A 20,916-nucleotide genomic window follows, 5' to 3' on the forward strand; every position below is an offset into this window, starting at 1 on the left:
CGTTTATTCAGGCTTTAGATCTTAAGTCTTGGGAGTTCTGAGAATGGGTGTATGGTCACTCTAAAATAAACTCTAAAATTAAAATTTCTTCCTGTCCAGATGTGTGCTGCAAACTAGTTTCTGTTACCATGATCACTTGTAATAAATCCACTGTTGTTTGGTCCTCCTAGCACCACATCATAAGGCCTGCCTGCTGTACATACATTAAGGCGAGGTTTTCTCCTTACTGTTTGGTTGCCCTGCAGCACTGAAGGTGGTCTTGAATTTTACTGTTTCCTTGAGATACAGATAAATGCTTGTCAAAGCAAAGTGTTAAGAGTGAGTTTGCATTAATCCAGTGTTTACTGTCAGGTTTCTCTCTCTTCAATGGAGAAGCACAGCAAGCACTTGGAATGTCTTTGATTCAGGTGAAAACGATTGAAATTCTCATTTGGAAAGCTTCCTAAGCTTACATCATGGACTACCTCTGGTTACTCTTCTGAAAGGGAATATGAACAATATAAAACCCCCTCAGTTGCTAGAGTCTTTTGAAATTGAACGTGGTGTAACTCCAGTGTCACTGTCTCTTTGCTTTGGTAAAACTGCTGCAGTGAATGCTTAAAAGGGAGCACAGCTTGAGACATGGATGCAATTACTGGGTTTTAACACAGTTGAAGATACTTGTTAAAATAGTGGTTGCATGAGTATGTATAAAATTTTTCCTGGCTTTAAGATTCAACTGCCTGTATGATATTAATCCATGAAAATGCTATTGGTGAATGTATAAATTTTAAAGGAAAAATCATAACTGAAAGGTTAACAAGGCTTTTCTTTGCTCTTTGGCATTTAAATGCCAATGCAGGAAGATGCTCTCTGAACCTCACGTGTTCAAAATTTCTTATCTGCTTAAAATACTTTTTTCTTCTTTCTTAGGATGTCTTGTATACTGTATGCAACCCTGTTGGAAAAGTTCAGCGCATTGTTATATTCAAGAGAAATGGAATACAAGCTATGGTTGAATATCCTTTTTAAGTGTGGGTGGGTTTTGTTGGTTTTGGTTTTTTTTTTTCTTTTTCTTTTTCTTTTTTTTTAAATCTTTGCCAAAATTATTACATTGTCAACAGAGATCTTGGTAAATGTGTGAAATTGCAGATGTGAAATACATTACAGCTTTGACAATACATAATACACAAGTTTCATGGCTTCTGCCTGTGTTGATACTGAAGAAATGAGTAACAGATTTCAGAGGTACAATTTGAGCTCTCCTATTTTAAAATAGCTCTAATATAGGCTGCTTGTCTTAGTATTCTGTCTTTAATGAAGCACAAGACAAACTTAGGCTCCTTGACCTGTTTATCACCTGTTGAGAGAATACCAGGCTCTGTTACCCTGCTGTTTACTGTATTTGTAACATTAAGTTGTACATAGGATGAATGTTCAGAGTTGTTAATGTGTTACTGTGGTCTGCCAAGTCCGAAGTCTGATATCATTATGCCTTTGTTCATAAAACTCTCACAGCCCTCTCCCTCAAGACTCAGTGCCCTCTATTTCTAAGCTGTTGTGTCGACAAAATGATACCAAAATCTCAGAAATTCTGCAGTGATTTCAGATGGTACTGATGTGGCAGGCTTTATTAGTGGATCACTTCTGTAACATATAACTTAACCAGTGGCTGCACTGGTGATTTGCCAAGCAAAAAGAATTGTCCTAATTTCTGTAAAACAAACTAATTATTGTTTGTCTATGCAGAAGACAAACTTTGTGTCCTAACAGACCATAGTTTGAATTTCTATGATTGTGTGTTGAGTTTGTTAAGCTGTGTTGTCTGGATTAGATGACGTTTGCACTTATGCTTACAAATAGCATAAGCTCATCCACACTGAAGAATTTGCTGATTTATGAATGGTCTTATGTGCTGCTTGCATCTCTGGAGCAGATGTTTAATGTAAGCTGAACCCATATATACTGGTTAGTAATTTTATATTAGCGTTTGTATGAAGTTCTTGGAAGGTATACAGTAGTGAAATATTTGCAGGCTACAGAAATAAAGCCATATCAGAAGAAAGGAATGTGAACAAGATACTTGGTAAAGAAAATCCTTAACATGATTTGTATGTTTGAATCTGTGTTTTGTGCCCAGAAGGCGAAGGCTGCACTCAATGGAGCAGATATCTATGCAGGATGCTGCACACTAAAAATTGAATATGCAAGGGTAATGCTTGGACCTTATCTTTTAATTTTACTCGAAAAATACACATAATCAAGACTTAACCTTTTCCACTTTTACTTTATTTGAACAGCCAACTCGGCTAAATGTCATTAGAAACGACAACGATAGTTGGGACTACACTAAACCATATCTGGGCCGACGAGGTAGGTTTTCATACATTCTTGCTGTAGATGTTTGACTGTACTAATGACAATCCTTTGTGCGTGGTCAGGCTGTATCGCAGTAGTCATTTCAAAGCAAGCCAGTGCTGCTGGAGTCTGTGCTCACACGTCAGGAAATTAACCCTGAGCCCTAGTGCCCCCTCCCGTGTGCTTGAGCCACTTAGTTCAACAAGGAGCCCACACCTGCAAGCACCTTCGCAGTTCTCAAGGACTTGCATTTCTCCAAGCAGCTCTCTCTCTTTGGAGGAGAGGAAACCCGGTACAGACTATTCCTTACAAACTACAAACTTGCACACTGCTTCTCCTTCGAAAGGACTCTTTTTTTTTTTTTTTTTACTTTTTTTTTTCCCCCTATGTTGGACAAGCCATTAAGAAGGATAGAGGACTTCAGCAGGCTGACTCTACACTTCATCATGCACCACATCGGCATCAGCAAAAAACCAAAAAAACACCAAACAGACAAAATAAAAACCCTATGAAAAAAACTCAGACTTGCAATTCACCTTGTCTGCATACTGCATGCATCACCACCACAAGTTTTTAAAGGAGGACACTTTCAGTACTTCAGATTTGTATGGGATGCATAACATGATAGACTGTACCCATTCTGTTCAAGTTTGTATGTATGCTGGTCTTACTTCCCTTAAAATTACAACTGAAAAATTTAGAATCCCCAAAATTAAGAAACTTTTTCATTGATACCATTGACATTGTAATCTTTTTATTACTTGATGTATGTGAGAGTTGCATTCAGTCTTAACAGTGTACATACTGTCTAGTCGTAGGAAAATTTAATCCTTATCTGTAGATAGTTGGAACTGAGTAGTGCGATATCAGATAGGTTCCCTCAGTTATAATTATTAAAATAGGTAGATTCATAATTGGTACAGGCATACTGTCTCCTAAGTAATCAGCTGTTAAAATTACCAGATCTTAACTCATGCCAGTGGAAACTATGACTATATATGTAAAGACAAACTGCTGTGTAGCATAATTCTTGTAAAGTGTTTACTTAAAAAAAAAAATCTGTAACTATTGAGTGCAGTGTTCAGTAACTCATGTACAAAAAGGTGTGCAATGTAAAGTTAGAAAAACTAAGGTAATGTGTCCAAGGCAGAGTAACCATTTACGAAAAGATATGAGAAACAGAGCTTTGACCATCTCACTTGAGATGCACTTTCACAGTGATTCTGCAGAGACTCTGGGCTTGTAAAACTGTTGTACAACTAAAAACTTAGGGCTTGAATTTTCAAAATAAAGTGCTTGTAAAAAGTTAACAAGGGAGCTACAGTATTGGTTGCAGTTTGTAGCTTATGACTATTTCTATCAGGATTCAATTTTTTTTCTCAAATTTCTTACTTACAAAAGGGATTTTAAAGAAACTCAAGGGCAAGAGAAACTTCTGAAGGTTTGAATTCAAAAAATACGAAGTGTTAACTTGACCCTTTTTGATTATTGCAGTGTTTGGATGCTGACCTGTAACACTGTGCATTTAATTGCATTATGTAATTGGTCTGCAGATAGATATGGCTGTATGAACTAAATATTCCCCAAGCCAAAGAAAACAGTGGAAAATGAAAAACTTAGGATAGGTATGATTTGCTCTTTCTCACAAACTCTCACTCTACTCTTCTGTTTTATGTTTGTCACTTTGACAGCCTGTCTTTATTTTCTATACATTATTCTACTGCATGGAAGGAAAAGAATTAGACTTATACCATTATATATATATATATATATACACGCACACACACACATATATATATAAATACATTGTATATAGAATAATTTTTCCTTTACTGTTGCCCATTTCCATTTATGGGAAATAGAATATAAATGGTAATATAAATTGTTGAATGAACGATTTTCTTGAGAAAGCAGACATCTGGAGCAATTTTGCCCATAAAGTAAGCCAGGACCTTTTTTTTTTTTTTTTTGCAAGAGAGAGAGTTTTCATATTTGTGTTTCAACTTTTGCAGCAGCGTTGTTTGGCTTTTGAACTTGATGTCACCCTAGCTGCAGGGATCTGACTGCAGCAAACAAGATCATAGTCCAAAGGAATTTGATTTTGAGGACAGGCGTGCTAATACATCCTTTCAGAATTTAACACCCCCCCCCTCAAATCTTGGAGAGGAAACGCATTTTGCTAATGATTTTTAGGAGCTGCTTTTAATTCTTTATTGTAACAACTTACAGGCTTACCATAATACTTCTCCAGTAAACTTCCTAACAAGTGCCTGCTGCTGTGAACCCACGTTGCGTTAGAGTGAACTGAAGAAGAAAAATCACCTGACTTTTAATGTGCTTTTAGCCAGAAAGTTCAAACTGTAGTTTGGAGCTGCTTTGTTTGTTTTTGTTTTTGTTTTTTTTTTTTAAACTAAATTATAAAGGGACTTTCAGAATTTTTTTTAATGCAGATCACTTTTCATGTTTCAGTGCCTGTTTGCATAAGCATTTCTACTGGAACAACTGAGGGTCTGTGTTTAAGGAAGGAACAAGAATGTGACCAGTAAAGAGCAGTGGTCTTTTACACTATGAGGAGGTGGAAGTATTTGTCAAACTACTCTCCTAGAATTCTTGATTTAACAAATACGGTCCTTTACTATATAACTTAACTGTGTGCAGTTTCAAAGGATTTAGCTCCACAGACTGGAATTATAAGCTTGATTTTTCTGAAAGAAGATTACTGCATACAGTTTAAATGCTCAAAGTACTCTATGGGACTGCCTGTTTAATTTCCAGAGCCAAGAATCAGAGATGTTATTCTGAAAAAGGAATGGAAAACAAAAACTTTACAAAACTAATCTTCCTTATATATATTGGAAGGCATGCAGTAGTGTCACCTCTTCAGGCTTTGTTGCCAAAGTAAATATCTGACTTGGAGCCTGTCCTCAAAACCCTAAGGAGAAAGGACAAATGTATTTTCATTTTCCACTGTTGTGTTGGCTAATGCTCATAGTTCCTGTTTTTCAGGGGAAGTGCCTCCAGCTGCATTGGGCTGGAGTTGCCATTTTCAGCAGTCATACTTCAGTTTTCTGGGAACTGTTCTGAACTGATGAATGTCTTGCCCCATCTTCTCAACGTGACTTTTTTAATTGTGAGAAATCAATTGTTGCTTATCGCAAATAAATCTGCAAGTTTAGGTTTTCTTAGGATCTGATTAGAAAATACTGTCTTGGCTGTGATGCATTGCTTTACTCCAGCAATGTAGACCCCTTGCTTAACTTTATATCCTAGACAACTGGGTTTTCTTAAAGGATTTACTGTTGTTTAAGTGCATTATTCAGTGATGTTTTTCTTGAGTTGAACTGTTGTGTGCTGCTGATCATACAATAATGTACAATCCTTTCAGCACGCCCATAAAGTCAATAGGTGTTCTGTAAATATGTATGTACACATATGTAATGCTCTCTGTTTACTGATTATGAAACCATGTAATACAGGTTGTTGTTGGCTTATGCTGAAACTTCTTGAAAGAAGCCCACTTTGAAAATGTGTTGCTGTTGAAGCTAATATTATGATTCAGGTACTGTCTTTCAAAAGTACTGCATTTCAAATTTATTTTAAGAGACACATAGGCAAATCCTGCTGTATGGTGTTATCTATACTAATGTGTGGTGTCTGTTTAGGAAAACTATTGGGTATTTCTATAAACTTTAAATGTCTGCATCTTCTCGTTGGCCACTGCCCCAAATCAACTTAAATGCAATTTGTTATACAGATGGCAGTCTCGTAATTTTGGTGTTCCAGGGCTACAGCTTGTGGTTCTAGACGTGTAATGAATGAGAACTTGATTATAAAATGATCAAGGATTCAAATTACTTTTTTTGCTTCTTAACTAGAAGATTTATGTCTTATCTGGAGAGGTAATTGCCTAGTTGTGCATACTAAACTGTTTTCTTTCCCTTCCCATATGTAAGACAGAGGGAAGGGCCGCCAGAGGCAAGCTATTTTGGGAGAGCATCCATCATCATTTAGACATGATGGTTATGGTAAGTAACATAGGATCAGAGGTGATTATGATTTCTTTACATATTATGTTGAATTCTAAATACTGAATCAATGCTTAAGTGTGGACCCTTACAGCGTGAGTAGTTCACTGCTGTGCTGTGTGTGTGGTGCTGTCAGTTGATACTCTGAAAATGCTAGTGATTCACTGAAATTTATGTGCATTTATTGCCCTGCCTCTTCCTTTCTCAGACAGCATCTGGCTCTACAGGTGTAGTGGGAAAGCAAATTTCTTCTAGAAAGTGGCAATGTAATTTGATCAGTAGTTTGATGCAATGTATCAAACTCACAGATGTTCTTGCATGCAAAGCTGTGAATTGTGGCCTTTGGGTTTCCTCTTATTAAGTTAATTCTGAAAAAGTACAGCTATGTGGCTATATTACATTGGTGTTTGTTTGGTTTTTTTTTAATTAATGCTGTAAAGTACTGCAGTTGTTTCTGGTGCTATCTGTAAATGAAGAGCTGCTGTCATTTTCATGTGTTAGGCCAAAATATAGAATTGTCAAATTTTCAGGGTTGGAAGGGACATTTAAGATTACATAGTTCCAACCCCCCTGCCATGGGCAGGGACACCTCCCACTAGATCAGGTTGCTCAGAGCCCCATCCAGCCTGGCCTTAAAAACTTCCAGGGATGGGGCTTCCACCACCTCTCTGGGCAACCTGTTCCAGTGTCTCACCACTCTCAGGGTGAAGAACTTCTTCCTAATACCCAATCTAAATCTACCCTCCTCTAGTTTGGATCCCTTAGTCCCATCACTACTTGGCATCTTAATAAGTCCATTGTGAGCTTTCTTGTAGGTCCTCTTCAGATACTGGAAGTCTACAATAAGGTGTCCAAACATCAAAAAGATCTCTCAACATCAGGGTTGAGAATCTAATGTCCCCCGTTACATGTGACTTTTGTAATTTATTCTCTTAAGTGTCAGGTACAATGTGATTTTCTTTCTTCCTTCTTTGCCATTTCTTTGTATTTATGATATTTTTACACCGTAGGTTGACTTTCTACCTACTCTTTCTAAAGGTTCTGCCATTCTGCAGAACTTCAGGTTCCACCTTGTATTCACTGATGTTCTTTTTTCATTCTTCTGGGATGCCTTTCCACCTTAAGTAATGTGGCTGTCTCCTCCTATACCAGTCTCCCTCTCATTAGTGAAAGGGGAAGAAAAGGACAAACTCTTACACTTATGTGTATTTCACAGTATTTTTTCTCAGAACAGGGATACTCTCTCTAGTCTGTAATACTGGTGTTTTCTATAAATAGAAGTATTGCTTACTAGTAATGTGTCTGCATAAGAAAAAAAATAAAAGGGAAATAAATTGTTTATTTTAGTGCAACTTTTCATTTTACCTGTACTGGGAAATAGGACAGCTTCATTTTGCATTAATGCAAAGGTTTAAGCATTCCTATTTTTTCCAAATTAGCTGTAGAAAGGCAGTCTTGTCTCTGGAAGTGTCTTGTCTCTGGAAGGGGTCTGTGTCATATACTCTCTTGGCCTTTGGCTAAAATGTTCACTCATTTTTTGTTTGTTTTCTTTACTTTGTAATATGCTTTCTTGGTGTCATGTAGCTACGTGGCAATATTACTGAGGGTTTCTATTTGTAATTACTGAAATACTTTTTTTCCTGTTGTGTATAAAAAACAATTCCATGAAACAGCTTCTCATTACTTGTCCAGTAATATAACTGGACAGGAGGAGACTTGGAATATTAAAGGGAATTCAAGGGAGGTTATTCTTTTTGTATTTTGTTTGTGTGTTGGGTTTTTTAATTGGAAAGAGAATTAATGGAAACAGCTGTAAGATTGTTATGTTTTGGGGCCCCCATCCCCTTTAATGTGCATTATGTAGTTGGGGTTTAATGCCTGATTCAGTAGGGAAACTTGTTTCAAACAATATCAAAGCATGGTCTTCCATCTCCTTAGGATCACATGGTCCTTTGTTGCCCTTGCCAAGCCGGTACCGAATGGGATCTCGGGACACTCCAGAACTTGTTGCTTATCCATTGCCTCAGGCATCCTCCTCCTACATGCATGGTGGAAATCCTTCTGGGTCAGTTGTCATGGTTAGTGGGTTGCATCAGCTAAAGATGAACTGTTCAAGGGTCTTCAACCTGTTCTGCTTGTATGGAAACATTGAGAAGGTAAGGCGTAACTTATTAGAAACTTGGAAACTACTATAGTAATTTTAATTGTTTTGGGAAAAGCCTGACTGAGATTGTGTAAAAATATTTCCTATTAAGTTATGAAACCACTGATGAGCTTGTTTGTTGCAATGTCATTTTTTTCCCTTATCTGTCTTAGGTGAAGTTTATGAAGACTATTCCAGGCACGGCACTCGTTGAAATGGGTGATGAGTACGCTGTGGAAAGAGCTGTCACACATCTCAACAACGTCAAGTTATTTGGAAAGAGACTTAATGTCTGGTAAATATGTTTCTATCAGATTAATAAGTCTACCAGTGGGCAGATGGAATGAGGTTGCTAATGGAGAATATCCCATCATTCCATTATCCTGTTGTGGATGTTATTATTTACAATTTACAACCATCATTTATTTACTTTATTACTGTCCAGAATTTTATTTACTATTATTTTATTTATATTAATAAAATGCATTGGCATTACATGGATTGGAAGTTAATAAACTGTATTCCCTAATGTATCTTAACTATATTTTCCAAGTTGTTTTGTTGCTTTTTAAGGAAGGTGTGTAATCCATCCCTTCTTGTTCTTTCTCTGTTTCAAATTGTTATAGAGGAATGTCAGCTCTGTTCTGGTTATATCACTGATCTGTGTGCAAAGTATACAAGTCTTAATTATTTAAGAAACTTTTAACTGCATATATGTATCCTTAATTCCCAGTGTTTCCAAACAGCATTCAGTAGTTCCAAGCCAGATATTTGAACTGGAGGATGGCACAAGTAGTTACAAGGATTTTGCAATGAGTAAGAATAATCGCTTCACCAGTGCTGGCCAAGCATCTAAGAACATCATCCAACCACCTTCCTGTGTCCTGCATTATTATAATGTTCCCTTGTGTGTAACTGAAGAAACATTTGTAAAGGTAGGCAGTTGAAATGACTGTGAAATACAAGTGTTTTAGGGGTCTATCCTAGCTTTACTCTATGCTACTTTTAAAAAGATATAACTGGGATAATTGCAGCATAGCAACTAGAAGATAACTTTATTTTAAATAGATCCATAATCTTTGAAGCTGCTATATTTTCACAATTCTGACATTCTCTCCACATTTTTTTAGATTTTTTTTTTAATGTGGGAAACAAGATCTTGAAAATGAAGTTGAGGGTCTTAATATGGTTTGTTTTGTGAAGAAAGTGAAAAAGACTCACACAGCCAAATACAGGGAGAGTTAAGAGTAGGATTCGCAAAAGACCTACTGACTCCCTGAGATGGTTTCCCTAGGATGTTTGCGAGGATGTTTCAGAATGGAGAGAAGCATGCAGGTCTAATAGTTTGCACAATTGAGAACTAAATGAACTCTGGATGCTCAAAACATGCAATAGTGTGCCTCTCAAGTGGAGGTAGTGATAAAGCTGATGATGATTCAGTGACTTCTTTTTCAGTTCAGTAATTTTAGTAATTTTTTTTTTCCCCAAGCTCTGAAAGTGAGCTCTGGTTCATGAATGCTGTGCTTGTATGTATAACTTCCGAGCTGCTCTATTCAAGTGGTAATGTCAAAAAACCCTTGTTTTTATTTAAATGTGTTGTTTGAGATACTAGTGATACCAGTAGTCCCAACAATTTTTCCACCTATAAAATATTATTTATTATGGAACAGAACAGATATGCCTTCTTTTGCAAACTATAGAATGGTATTCTAATGAGTTACCACTCTGAGCATATTTTTAAAATAATTTGCCATAAATTCTTGGAAGCTCTCTTAAAGACTGATTATTTTCCTTTTTTGTATGTCCAGTATCTTTGGAATTTTTGATAGTGTGTATGTGTGCATTTCTACTGGAGTTTTACCGCTTATTTTATTTTTGTGACAGTTATGTGAGGATCATGAAGTACTCAGCTTTATTAAATACAAAGTGTTTGATCCAAAACGTAAGTTAACTTTCACCTGTTTGGGGAATTACTTGGATTCCACTTTTAGTAAGGGCATATGCTGAGAGGAGATGTTACTGATCCTCTCCTTTCCTTTTTTATTTCTTGACAGCTTCTGCCAAAACACTGTCTGGTTTATTGGAGTGGGAATGTAAGACAGATGCAGTGGAAGCTCTCACTGTACTTAATCACTACCAGATTAGAGTTCCAAGTAAGTAAATTTTACTGATCTTACTGCTGTTAAGGTCTTTTTCTTTTTTAATTTTGGGTTGATGGTTCCTGTCTAAAAGGTGAGACTTCTGCAGCTAAAATCTGGGTTGTTCTTACTGTATGTATGTATGCTGCATTTTACATATATATAACCCACATATATATTACAGTATACAAGTATGACATATATTGCAGTCTTTAATCTCTTCTTTAGGTTTAATAGTTACTAACTAAATGGCACTCTTGTTAGTTTTTGACTCAATCTATAGAAATCAAAATATGCACTGCAACTTAAAAATTGCAGAAAGATGGAACAGAAATTTGTTTGGGACAAAAAGAAGTCAGGCAAGAAAAGCATTAAAATTCACTGTCATCAAAATCAAACCTAATGGATAATGTCTTATAAGTAATTTTTAGATCTTTCACAATAAATGCAAAGAAATCTACAGTATTTTTGGGCAGAAGAGTCTTTGAATTGCACAGCCTAATGCTGTAAATGAACTGCTCTAGTAGTGGGTTCTCTTTCAAATTAGAAATTGTGAGGCCAAGCTGACTAAAGCTCCAAACCAGTAAGAATGGAGGGGGAGTTCACCTGCTAAACAAGTATAGGCTAAGCAATTAAGATAGATTCCTGGACTAAATGGAATATTGCTGGGTGTTCACAGGTGTAACTTTGAATCTAGCTCAGTGTCTGTTATTATTTTAAACTACCTTCTCCAAACTATCATAAATTAGTCTCCTTGTCAAGTGTTAACAGTTCAAATCTTTTCTTTCCCCTCATGCACCCCTCACCTCCCACCCTTCTGTCCAGCTTCTCAATAATAGACTGTATATAATATATATATAATAAAGTATATAATAATATACTTTAGGGATAATAAATAAAGGTAGCATTAATAAAGGTAGCATAATCTTCACGATTTCAGATTTACTTCAGTTTGGAGAGGTAACAACAGCAGAAGAACTTATTTGTTCAACATGAAAAAGGCAAACCCTAATGTATAATCAAATACATCTATTGTAGGAAAAGTCAGTATTTTAAAGCAAGAGCTGCTGGTTAAAATTTTCTGTAATAAGATTGTTTGAGTCTGGATGAACCAGGAGGATATATCTTCCATTACCTGAGAGGCAAATGTGTGCCACCATCCCTGGGTCTTTGTTCTTTTTTCAGTCAAACACATGTAAATTCTATTCAGGGCTGCTCAGTCTGTGATAGAAATGTCACATTCTAAGCCTTGACTTGCTTTAAATATCAGTGGCTTGTGTCTTTGAAGTATTATCAGATGTTTGCCTGTTTTATCAATTTACCTGTTAAATACTACTTCTATAAATAGTTCAGCTAGGAAGAGTGGCAGCAATAAATGGTAGAGTGGTGCTTGTTTATAGTACAACGTTGGGAATTCTATCTACATGCCCCTGCGATGAGACCCATCACTTTGTATTTATGTTTTTAAAAATGCTGGTAGACTGTCAGGAACACCTCCTTACAGGTCACCTGGTGTCTGTGGACCACTGGCAGGGTTAGGTGGGGAAGCATGGCCCTTAAAGCTACAAAATCGGTGAATTTGTCAGATTATACAATGTGAACGTGATCAGCAGGAGAGCTGTGCTCAGTAAAACATTCTGAGTATGTTGTATGTTGTCTCCTAACAGATGGCTCCAACCCTTATACCTTGAAGCTTTGCTTCTCTACTTCATCCCATTTATAGAGAAGAGGACAACATGTTAAGAGCTGCATTCATCTTGATTTGCAAGTTTAGAACTACACTTCGTTCACAAAGCTCTAAAGTGGTTCTTCTAATGTTGCCTTGTTTCAACTTAATTCTAATATCTTTTATCTTGTTTTATAATAAATGGATGTTTCTTCATAAATACAAAACAGATTTTTTTCTTTTTGCCTCTGAGAAGTACATGTTGTAAGCTTACTACAAAGTTTGTATTTTGTTAGTGTAGTATCTTCAAATGTCTAAAGAAGCACCAGTAGTATAAACAAGATTGTTTTTTTCCAAAAATGAAATGTATTTGCATTTCTGGTAATGTTAAAGATTAGCAAGTATTTTTCCATTTGTAGTCTTAATTGGCAGATAGAACTATTACATCAGAATTTTAAATGTAGAACTTGTTTTTTCAGTATGTTAAGTAGTGAAGTATGTTGCAATACTTAAAAGCTTGTATTTATAAAATGCTTTAACCAGGTTAATGTTGCACATACCAAATTTTTAGTAGTATATTTGATTTATAGTTCAGACAAAGCTAATGTAGACAATTATTAAGTACGTACATGTGTATGGGTGTGAATTCATACTTATTTAAAGTGGTTTTAGTTTTTTTAAAAAAATATTTTCCATTTGCATTAGCATGATGCCATCTATAGGTAGTCCCACCATAAGGGCCTTTTAAAATTAAAATTGCAAGCCTGTATCAGTGTGTTCATCCTCATTTTCCATATTTCAAACTTAAATCTTCAATGTTTAACATATCCTCTTGACTCTATTTTTTTTATAATAGTGTTTATGACATACTAAATGGCAAAAGTTGGATGTGGGAGAAGATTGATCACAATAGAAACCAAGGTGGTAAAAATAGTTAAAAACAAAAAGCAAGCCCCACCATGCTCTTATACCTGGACTATTAATTTGATATTTCTTTTGTATGTTTTATCATGTTATGAACATAAAAGAATTCAGAAGTCTAGCCCCTCAGTTGAACTGAGGTATTAAAGTGAGGTAATCTAGGTGAGATCCAGACAATGTAACTATTTACATGATGTGAAATTAACAAGGTGAGAAGTGTTTCAGTTCAGGGAAGATGATCTGCTCTGTCCCAGTACTTTGAAACCTCTGTTCTCTCTTCTGGAACTGGAGTTCTGTCTCACTTGGGCTAAACTGCCAGAAGTGGGAAGCCAAGCAGGGAAGTCTGGGCTCTGTCTTTTTGGCTCTGAGTTTGTTCCCTTTTCTGAATTTGTAGCAAGGTGTTTAGGGCTTCTTCTGGTTCTGTAAGACTTAGTGATCAGAGAGGTTATTTTACCAGATATATTACATTTTATCACACAAGTTCTTTGTTCTGTCTTACGGGCATTGTACAGGTCTTTAAATACAGGCTGGATTTTTCTGATTCTTAATTTCAAGGCAAATACACCTTATCATACAAAGGAAAATGTGTCAGCTGACTCTTCAGGTTTTGTCATCAACAATGATTCCATTTTGCCCTATCTACCTCCATTTTGTTTGTGTTTCAGGTATTCAGGTTAGGCTTCTGTTATATCTGAACTAAGAGCTGAAGGACAGCTGCTCCTTGGCAGCTTTTCTGCATAGGATTTGGAGTAACACTGGCCACATGTCTGGGTAGGTGGCAAACTGACATGTATTTTAGGGGCACTGATAGTTCTTTCAGCTTCAGTGCTTTTCCCCAAGAAATGGCTTCCACAGAGCTCCAGCTTATAGAAAGCTATGTGCCATGTCTTGCTGCTTACCAACAGAAAATGCAGGGTGCCAGTGAAAAATGTTCTTTGCTATCTAGTGTTTCAACAGCAAAAGGTCTCCTTGTCATTCATTTCTCTTCCATCAACTTGAATGTTCTGTGGAAACCTGTCTCTTCTGTCATAACTTGCATCGCTATTGCTGTAGTTTCATAAGCCAAGTTGTTTTTGTAGTTGAGCATTAAAATAGTATGGTATCTGTTGGTGCAGTTTGGGATAGAGGAGGATGAGTTACCCTTAAAGCAGTCAGGTTTTACATTAAAACAAAACAAAACAAGCACTTTAATGTTTCATTGTCCTCAATGGATCACAGCATTTAGTGCCTAGGGTAGTCAGGTGAAAGTCTGTGGCTGCCCAGATCAGAGGACAGACTAGTTCCAGCTGTGTATGAGAGGACTTGATACCAGCTGGAAGTCCCAAATGGAAGATGAGTAACATGTGCCACATAGGGAAGAAAGGAGACTGAAAAATTGTTCAGGCTTCTTTCTGTTTAAAATATTAGTCTTATTAATGTAAAATCTGATAATAGGAAAGATTCCTTGTTGGTGTTTTGCTGGAAAAAGAAAACAGTGTTCTTTTGTGCCTAAAAGGGTGGATGCTTGTGTTCAGGGAGGAATGAGGTTGGTCTCCTCCTTCCACTAATGAGGTCTGTTTTCACCTATTATTCATGCTCTTTAGAGCCAAAACAGTGGGACAGGTGAAAGGTTAGTTGCTCCAAGGTGAGTGAAGTTTGTCTATCATTTGACAGTGGTATTAATTAAAATTAAACCATTAAGGTGTCTCAGTGCAGTTTTTTCTGTCTCTTTTGCACGAGCCATAGAAGTAAAAGAGTGAACATTGCTATGCACATTGCCTGCTTGTAAGCAGCTGGCATTTACATGGTAATATCTTCATGTCTGTTCTGCTGTTTATTGTTAAAAAAAAAAAAAAAAGTTTATTTTTTCTAATGGATCACCTTTCATTGGAGGTAAATGATATATTGAGGTGGAGATCTGTTTGTCTTCTCTCATGACCTTCTAATCCTTGTTTGTTTATTGTTCTTATATGTAAGAAGGGGGAATAGTTGCTTTTTGACTTTCTATACCACCACAGCAAGATAGAGTGTATCACTAAGTTGATATAAGACAAGATTTAAAAGAAACCATTGAAGAAGTGTTTGGGTGTGCTCCTTGATGAAAGGAATGATACAACTTAATGTGGTGTCACTAAGCCTGCTTTTGGTAAGGGATAATGTTTGGAGTAGGCTGGCTTGTAACTGGCTGAAACCTCTTTGTTGTAATTAAATGCAACTTGCTCCTTTTGCTGCTGTGTGTTTTCTTGTGAACAGTGCTTGAACTTGTTTTAATGTTGTGATGGCTTAGCAGGAGACACCCAGTCTCTTATGCTAAATAATACATAGAAGTCTGGGAACATAAACATGCTTGCTCAAATTTTATTTATTATTTCAGTTGTTTGATGTGCTTAATCATCTTTGGGATTTTTTTGTGTCCTCTTGTGAAAATACCTAGTTTTCTTATATCTGTCACTGCTAGTGGGTTGTTTTTTTTGTTTGTTTGGGGTTTTTTTTTGGCCTTTTGAGGTTTTTACATCTTAATCTATTGGTTTATTGTGGCAATTACAGAGGTGGTAGTGTCAGAAATCTTATTTGCATTGGCATGGCTCTGGCCAGAGGTAGTGTGCAAGAAGGCATGGGAAAATAAAAACACTAGTTACGGGCACAGCTACCTGTGAAGAATTTGTAGGGGACAAAATGTTATTGTTCCAGTTTTTACCTTAAACCAGATGCAGCTGTACTACAGTTGAGAGCCTCCCATTTTCACATATCTTGTGTATAAAAGTTAACTTAGGAGTCCTGCTCTCAAACCTGCCTTGCAGGGGCTGCAGATGCCAGTTTGTGTGTTGAAGCTGTGACCAAGCAATGCTCTGGCACCTTGTCATAGAAGCACAGATAGTGCCCACCAAATACATGGCAAAAATGTATCAACAGTGTTGATTTGGGTCCCCTTGGTGGCAGAAATCCTAAAGAAAGGTAAAGGCACGAAGGGAAAAGCAGTCTGGTGCTCCACAGAGTGCTTTCTGTGTGTTGGTTAGCTGCTGGTACTGGGATGCTCTCCTCCATTGTAAGTTGTGTTGCTCTGAGGCCAGTGAATAAGAGCATGAGAGAAGTATTTTGTACGGCCTGATCTGCTGCAGAGTTCAAGAGTGAATGGGAGGGCATCCTCCCATTGACAGGAAGCTGAACATGAGCCAGCAGTGTGCCCAGGTGGCCAAGAAGGCCAATGGCATCCTGGCCTGTATCAGGAACAGCGTCACCAGCAGGTCCAGGGAAGTGATTCTGCCCCTGTACTCAGCCCTGGTGAGGCCACACCTCGAGTACTGTGTCCAGTTCTGGGCCCCTCAGTTCAGGAAGGAGGTTGAGGTCCTGGAGCAGGTCCAAAGGAGGGCAACTAGGCTGGTGAAGGGACTCGAGCACAGACCCTATGAGGAGAGGCTGAGGGAGCTGGGGCTGTTCAGCCTGGAGAAGAGGCGGCTCAGGGGAGACCTCATCGCTGTCTACAACTCCCTGAAAGGAGGGTGTAGCCAGGTGGGGGTTGGTCTCTTTTCCCAGACGACTTTCAACAAGACAAGAGGGCATGGTCGTAAGTTGTGTCAGGGGAAGTTTAGGTTAGATATTAGAAAGAATTTCTTTACGGAGAGAGTGATCAGACATTGGAATGGGCTGCCCAGCGAAGTAGTGGATTCTCCATCCCTGGAGATATTTAAAAAGAGACTGGATGTGGCACTCAGTGCCATGGTCTGGTAACTGCAACAGTGGTTCAAGGGTTGGACTCGATGATCTTTGAGGTCCCTTCCAACCCAGCCAATTCTATGATTCTATGATCCTGACTAAGCAAGGCCCAAGTGGTGCTGCAAGACCTCTGGAAGGAAGGCACTAAGGAACAAGGAGTGAGCACAGCTCATCAGGCCTGTATTTCTCTCTCACAGAGTAGAGCTGACATGGGTGAGAGGTGGACATGAAACTGCGGCTCGATGAAGTGGTCTGATACACAGGCTCTCACCTAAGGCCACCCTATCTCAGAAGTGAGGTGTTTTTCACTTCATTAATTCCTTCTAGCTGATGCTGGTTTTGTTCCTAATTGTTAAAGACAACATGTTGTAAATTTATCTAGACTCTTCCCAGCCTACCTTTGCTTCTGTAAGGAATGGTCTGGGAGTAGACTGCAATGTGAAAAATGTTAATGGTATTCACCAGAAGAGTCTGAATTGTGAAGTACTTGTCATTCTTCATCTGTAAAACCAGAAATGTCTGTGTCTTTTTCCCCACCTGTTAAACATTATGCATGCTAAATGTAGTAACCTTCTCAGTGGCACCTTTAAAACTGACACTCGTGAAGAGGGGTGATCAGAAATGCTCACATGATAATGTGATGTATCTAGCATGCCACTTGGGTTCCCTACAAAAGCTGGTGGGGGCAAAGTCTGAGATGAAAATAAGCTTGTTTGGAGAACAAGCCTTGTGAGGAGCAGCTGAGGGGTTGTTCAACCTGGAGAAAAGGAGGCTGAGAGGAGACCTTGTCACTCTCTACAGATACCTGAAAGGAGGTTGTAGTGAGGTGGTCTTTTAATAACAAACAACAGGACAAGAGGAAATGGCCTTGAGTTGCACTGGGGAGGTTTAGACTGAATATTAGAAGAAACTTCACTGAAAGGGTAATTAAACACTGAATTGGGCTGCCAGGGAGGTGTTTGAATCACCACCCCTGGAGGTGTTAAAAAGACATGTATGTGTTGCTTAGGGAACATGGTTTAAGCACTTAACTTGGGAGAGTTAGGTTAATGGCTGGGAGAGTTAGGTTGCAGTTGGACTGAGTGATCTTAAATGTATTTTTCAACCAGAACAATTCTTTCATTCTGTAATTGGAAATAGAGTTGTTCAGGGTCCCCAAGTTCTACTGCTGAAGTATCTTAAGAGCTTCCATTTCTAGATAATTGTATCATCAATTTAAAATAACAAAATATTTGTTATGGTTAAGTCTCCTAATGTGTAATGCTCTTCCCCTGCTAAAAGCAGAAGATATCTTTCTCCAAGACTTATAATTCCCACAGGATGTGGAGGAACCTAGTGCAGCCAGATTACTTGTGCTGTGCCTTGGCCATGTCCCTCTCCAGGAAATAACCTCAGTCCTCTTTCTTGTGTTCAGAAAGCCAGGGTATCTGTGCTGTGCCAAGCCTTCCTGTTAGGGCCTTTCACAGCCAGCTCCCTGGGCTTGTGCCACACATCCAGGCAGGTTCTTTGCTCTTCCTCCTGGCTGCTGCAGCTGCTGAGGCTGGGTCTTAATTTCTGGCATGATTTATGTAACTTTTTCCTTCCCTGGTGTTCATGGAACAGCTGCAGACTTGAGTGGATCTTCATGCAAGGGAATGAGTACCCCTGCAGGAATGTGCCAGGGAGCCAGCAGCTATTAAAAGGGCAAGATAATTAACCCTCTTTTCCAAAGCATTCAGGATCCAGGAAGAAAAATAAGTCCTGGCAAGGGTGGTATAGCAGTATTCAGAACAAAAACCTGAAATTGGCTTGTAGCATGGGGGATGCCTGAGGTTGGCAGCTGCTGCAGAATACAGAATGTAATTACTCACTTTCATTTAAATCATTACCTGCTTGTTTATTTTCTCTCCGCTTTTTCTTCTTTCCCTTTGTGGTCTCAAAGCTAGTAAGAAAATTAAATTGCAGATCTTTGTGCTTCCCTCAAATGTAAGTAGATAGTAGTCAAGTAAGACTACCCCCAGACTTATTCACTGGGGTGCTTGCTTGCTAAAACTCTCCTTTCCTGAATTTTCTGTCACTCAGGCTGTTAGTACAGTGGACTTAGGGTATTTAAGGAAGCATTATTTGTATTAGTTGATGCTTTATCATCTAAATGTAAACTTGTGGATGTTTTAAACTTAATGGCATGGCTGCAGAGATTTGCATATAATTAATATAGATTATGCTTCTATTTTCTCTTAACCACAGCACTGGAATTGTTAAATCAGATTAAATCAGTGAGCTTTAGATAAGCATCCTGTCCAAAGGCTTGAGAGGAGTGTCTCAAGAAGTAGCCTGGTCAGACAGTGACCTGGATAATTGTTTTTTGAAATTATTGCATTGCTTCTGTCTGAAAACATGGTAGCCTAAGACTTCACTAGTGTAAGGTGGGAATCCTTCACTGAGCTTTTAATTCATGCTGACCTATCTTCTCTGAGGGTGCTTTAAATCCAAAACAAACCCTTGAGGTCTGAGGATAGAGCTCAAACTGGAATATTTTAGTTGTACTTAAATATATTGCTTTTGCTCTGTTATTCTGTGGAGGTTTTTAGTCTTTTTGTTATATAGACAAAGACTTGTCTGTGTCTTTTTAAGGATCCTTTTTGTCTTTTCTATCCTTTTAACCTGAAGCAACTAGAACTAACCACAGGATTGCAGATTTATGACTGTGCTATTGACTTACCTCACCTCACCTCAAAGCTCTGAAGAGTAACATGCTGTCTAGTCTTGCTTTTTTTCAGCTATATGTTCAATCTATCAGTAACTTAAAAAAAACAACAAACCTACCCTAATAGTCTAAAGGGCAAGTTTCTCTTGTGAAAAGAAGTAAGGTGTCTTTGTAAAAAGACAGCTAAGTCTGACTGCTGTTTTTAGCTTCTCCAGCACAGGCTGTAACTCACCATGTTTCAGTGTTGATTCAGTCTGCCTCTGCCATTACCTCTGCTCTGGTATCTGCATCTTTGATAACCCTGTCATTGAAAAAAAAAATCTCTTACATCTCTCAAAGCTTCTAAACAAAGCTTGTTTATCAGTCTTGTTTTCTGCACATTTTTAAACTTCCTAGGAAACAGGAATACTTGAGGGGATGCAGGGACCACAGAGGCCAATTTTAATTCTCTTAGACTGTCAGGAAGGGATGAGTGATAGCTCCTGTCTTGAGACTGACAGCACAACCTCCATTTCTTTATTGCTGAAAACAGACTCAGCTTTCCAGGAGCTCTGCTTTATAGACCTTTCCAGGGAATGCCCAGCAAAGGATAAATCTTTCATACAGAGGGCAGAGCAAACCCTGATGGCGTCAGTTTATTTACAGTGTGTATTGTGGGGTCGGGCTTTATGTTCCAAGGGGACAGTTGCTTCATTCTTGTAGCATCCTGCCATCCCAACAGCCTTGGCAGGAGACCTTCCTCCACTAAGCTGCTCATAGCTGACCAATGTTTGAGAGGGGCTAGTCCTTAAGCTGCTTTAGAAGCAGTCACTTTCCATGTGAAGCTGCTCTTAAGTATTTTTGCAAGCACTTAGGCTGTTTCTGTCTGGCACTTCTCTTGAGGTACTGGTATTTCCCATTTCCCCAGACATTTTGTGGCCCAATTCCTATTAAATACCATGAAGATCAGTGTTCACAAGTGTCATCTACTTCTGTGCCTGCTTTGGGTTGTGTACGAGGTTTAAGCTTAGGTCTGCCAGCTGGGAGGTTAGCTCCTGAACCAGAGTGGTGGGAGTCTGCCCTGACACAGTAAAGCCATAAAACCAAATTGCCTAGAACTCCTAGTTTTGTTAGAGGCTCAGAAACTTGTCTACACTTGTCCTTTGCTGCTCAATGGGGAATCTATGTACCTTTTGTAAAACACACTGCCAATAACCCTGAATCGGCTTTGTAGCTAGGGCTGTGTGACACGGAGACCAAGCTGATAACCACTGCATTTGGCTTTGTGTCCTTTCCAAGTACAGAGCAGGTTTCACTGCTGAGATCTG

The 20,916-nt window shown here is 38.3% G+C and overlaps 1 protein-coding gene across 2 annotated transcripts in view; it reads left to right on the forward strand.

The window, feature by feature from the left end:
- The window catches only part of HNRNPLL (heterogeneous nuclear ribonucleoprotein L like), a 31,097-nt gene extending 15,661 nt beyond the window's left edge, over positions 1-15,436 (forward strand). For both annotated transcript variants that reach the window (XM_030448092.1, XM_030448093.1), the window contains exons 4-13: positions 913-998; positions 2,095-2,191; positions 2,280-2,352; positions 6,291-6,362; positions 8,301-8,518; positions 8,679-8,800; positions 9,239-9,440; positions 10,390-10,447; positions 10,560-10,658; positions 12,311-15,436. In XM_030448092.1, the coding sequence (XP_030303952.1) occupies positions 913-998; positions 2,095-2,191; positions 2,280-2,352; positions 6,291-6,362; positions 8,301-8,518; positions 8,679-8,800; positions 9,239-9,440; positions 10,390-10,447; positions 10,560-10,658; positions 12,311-12,366 (1,083 nt within the window). In that variant the 3' untranslated portion in view covers positions 12,367-15,436. The remainder of the gene's footprint in view (positions 1-912; positions 999-2,094; positions 2,192-2,279; positions 2,353-6,290; positions 6,363-8,300; positions 8,519-8,678; positions 8,801-9,238; positions 9,441-10,389; positions 10,448-10,559; positions 10,659-12,310) is intronic.
- Positions 15,437-20,916: the final 5,480 nt, after the last annotated feature.

Source organism: Calypte anna, chromosome 3, assembly GCF_003957555.1.
Source record: "Calypte anna isolate BGI_N300 chromosome 3, bCalAnn1_v1.p, whole genome shotgun sequence".
Lineage (NCBI taxonomy): Eukaryota > Metazoa > Chordata > Aves > Apodiformes > Trochilidae > Calypte > Calypte anna.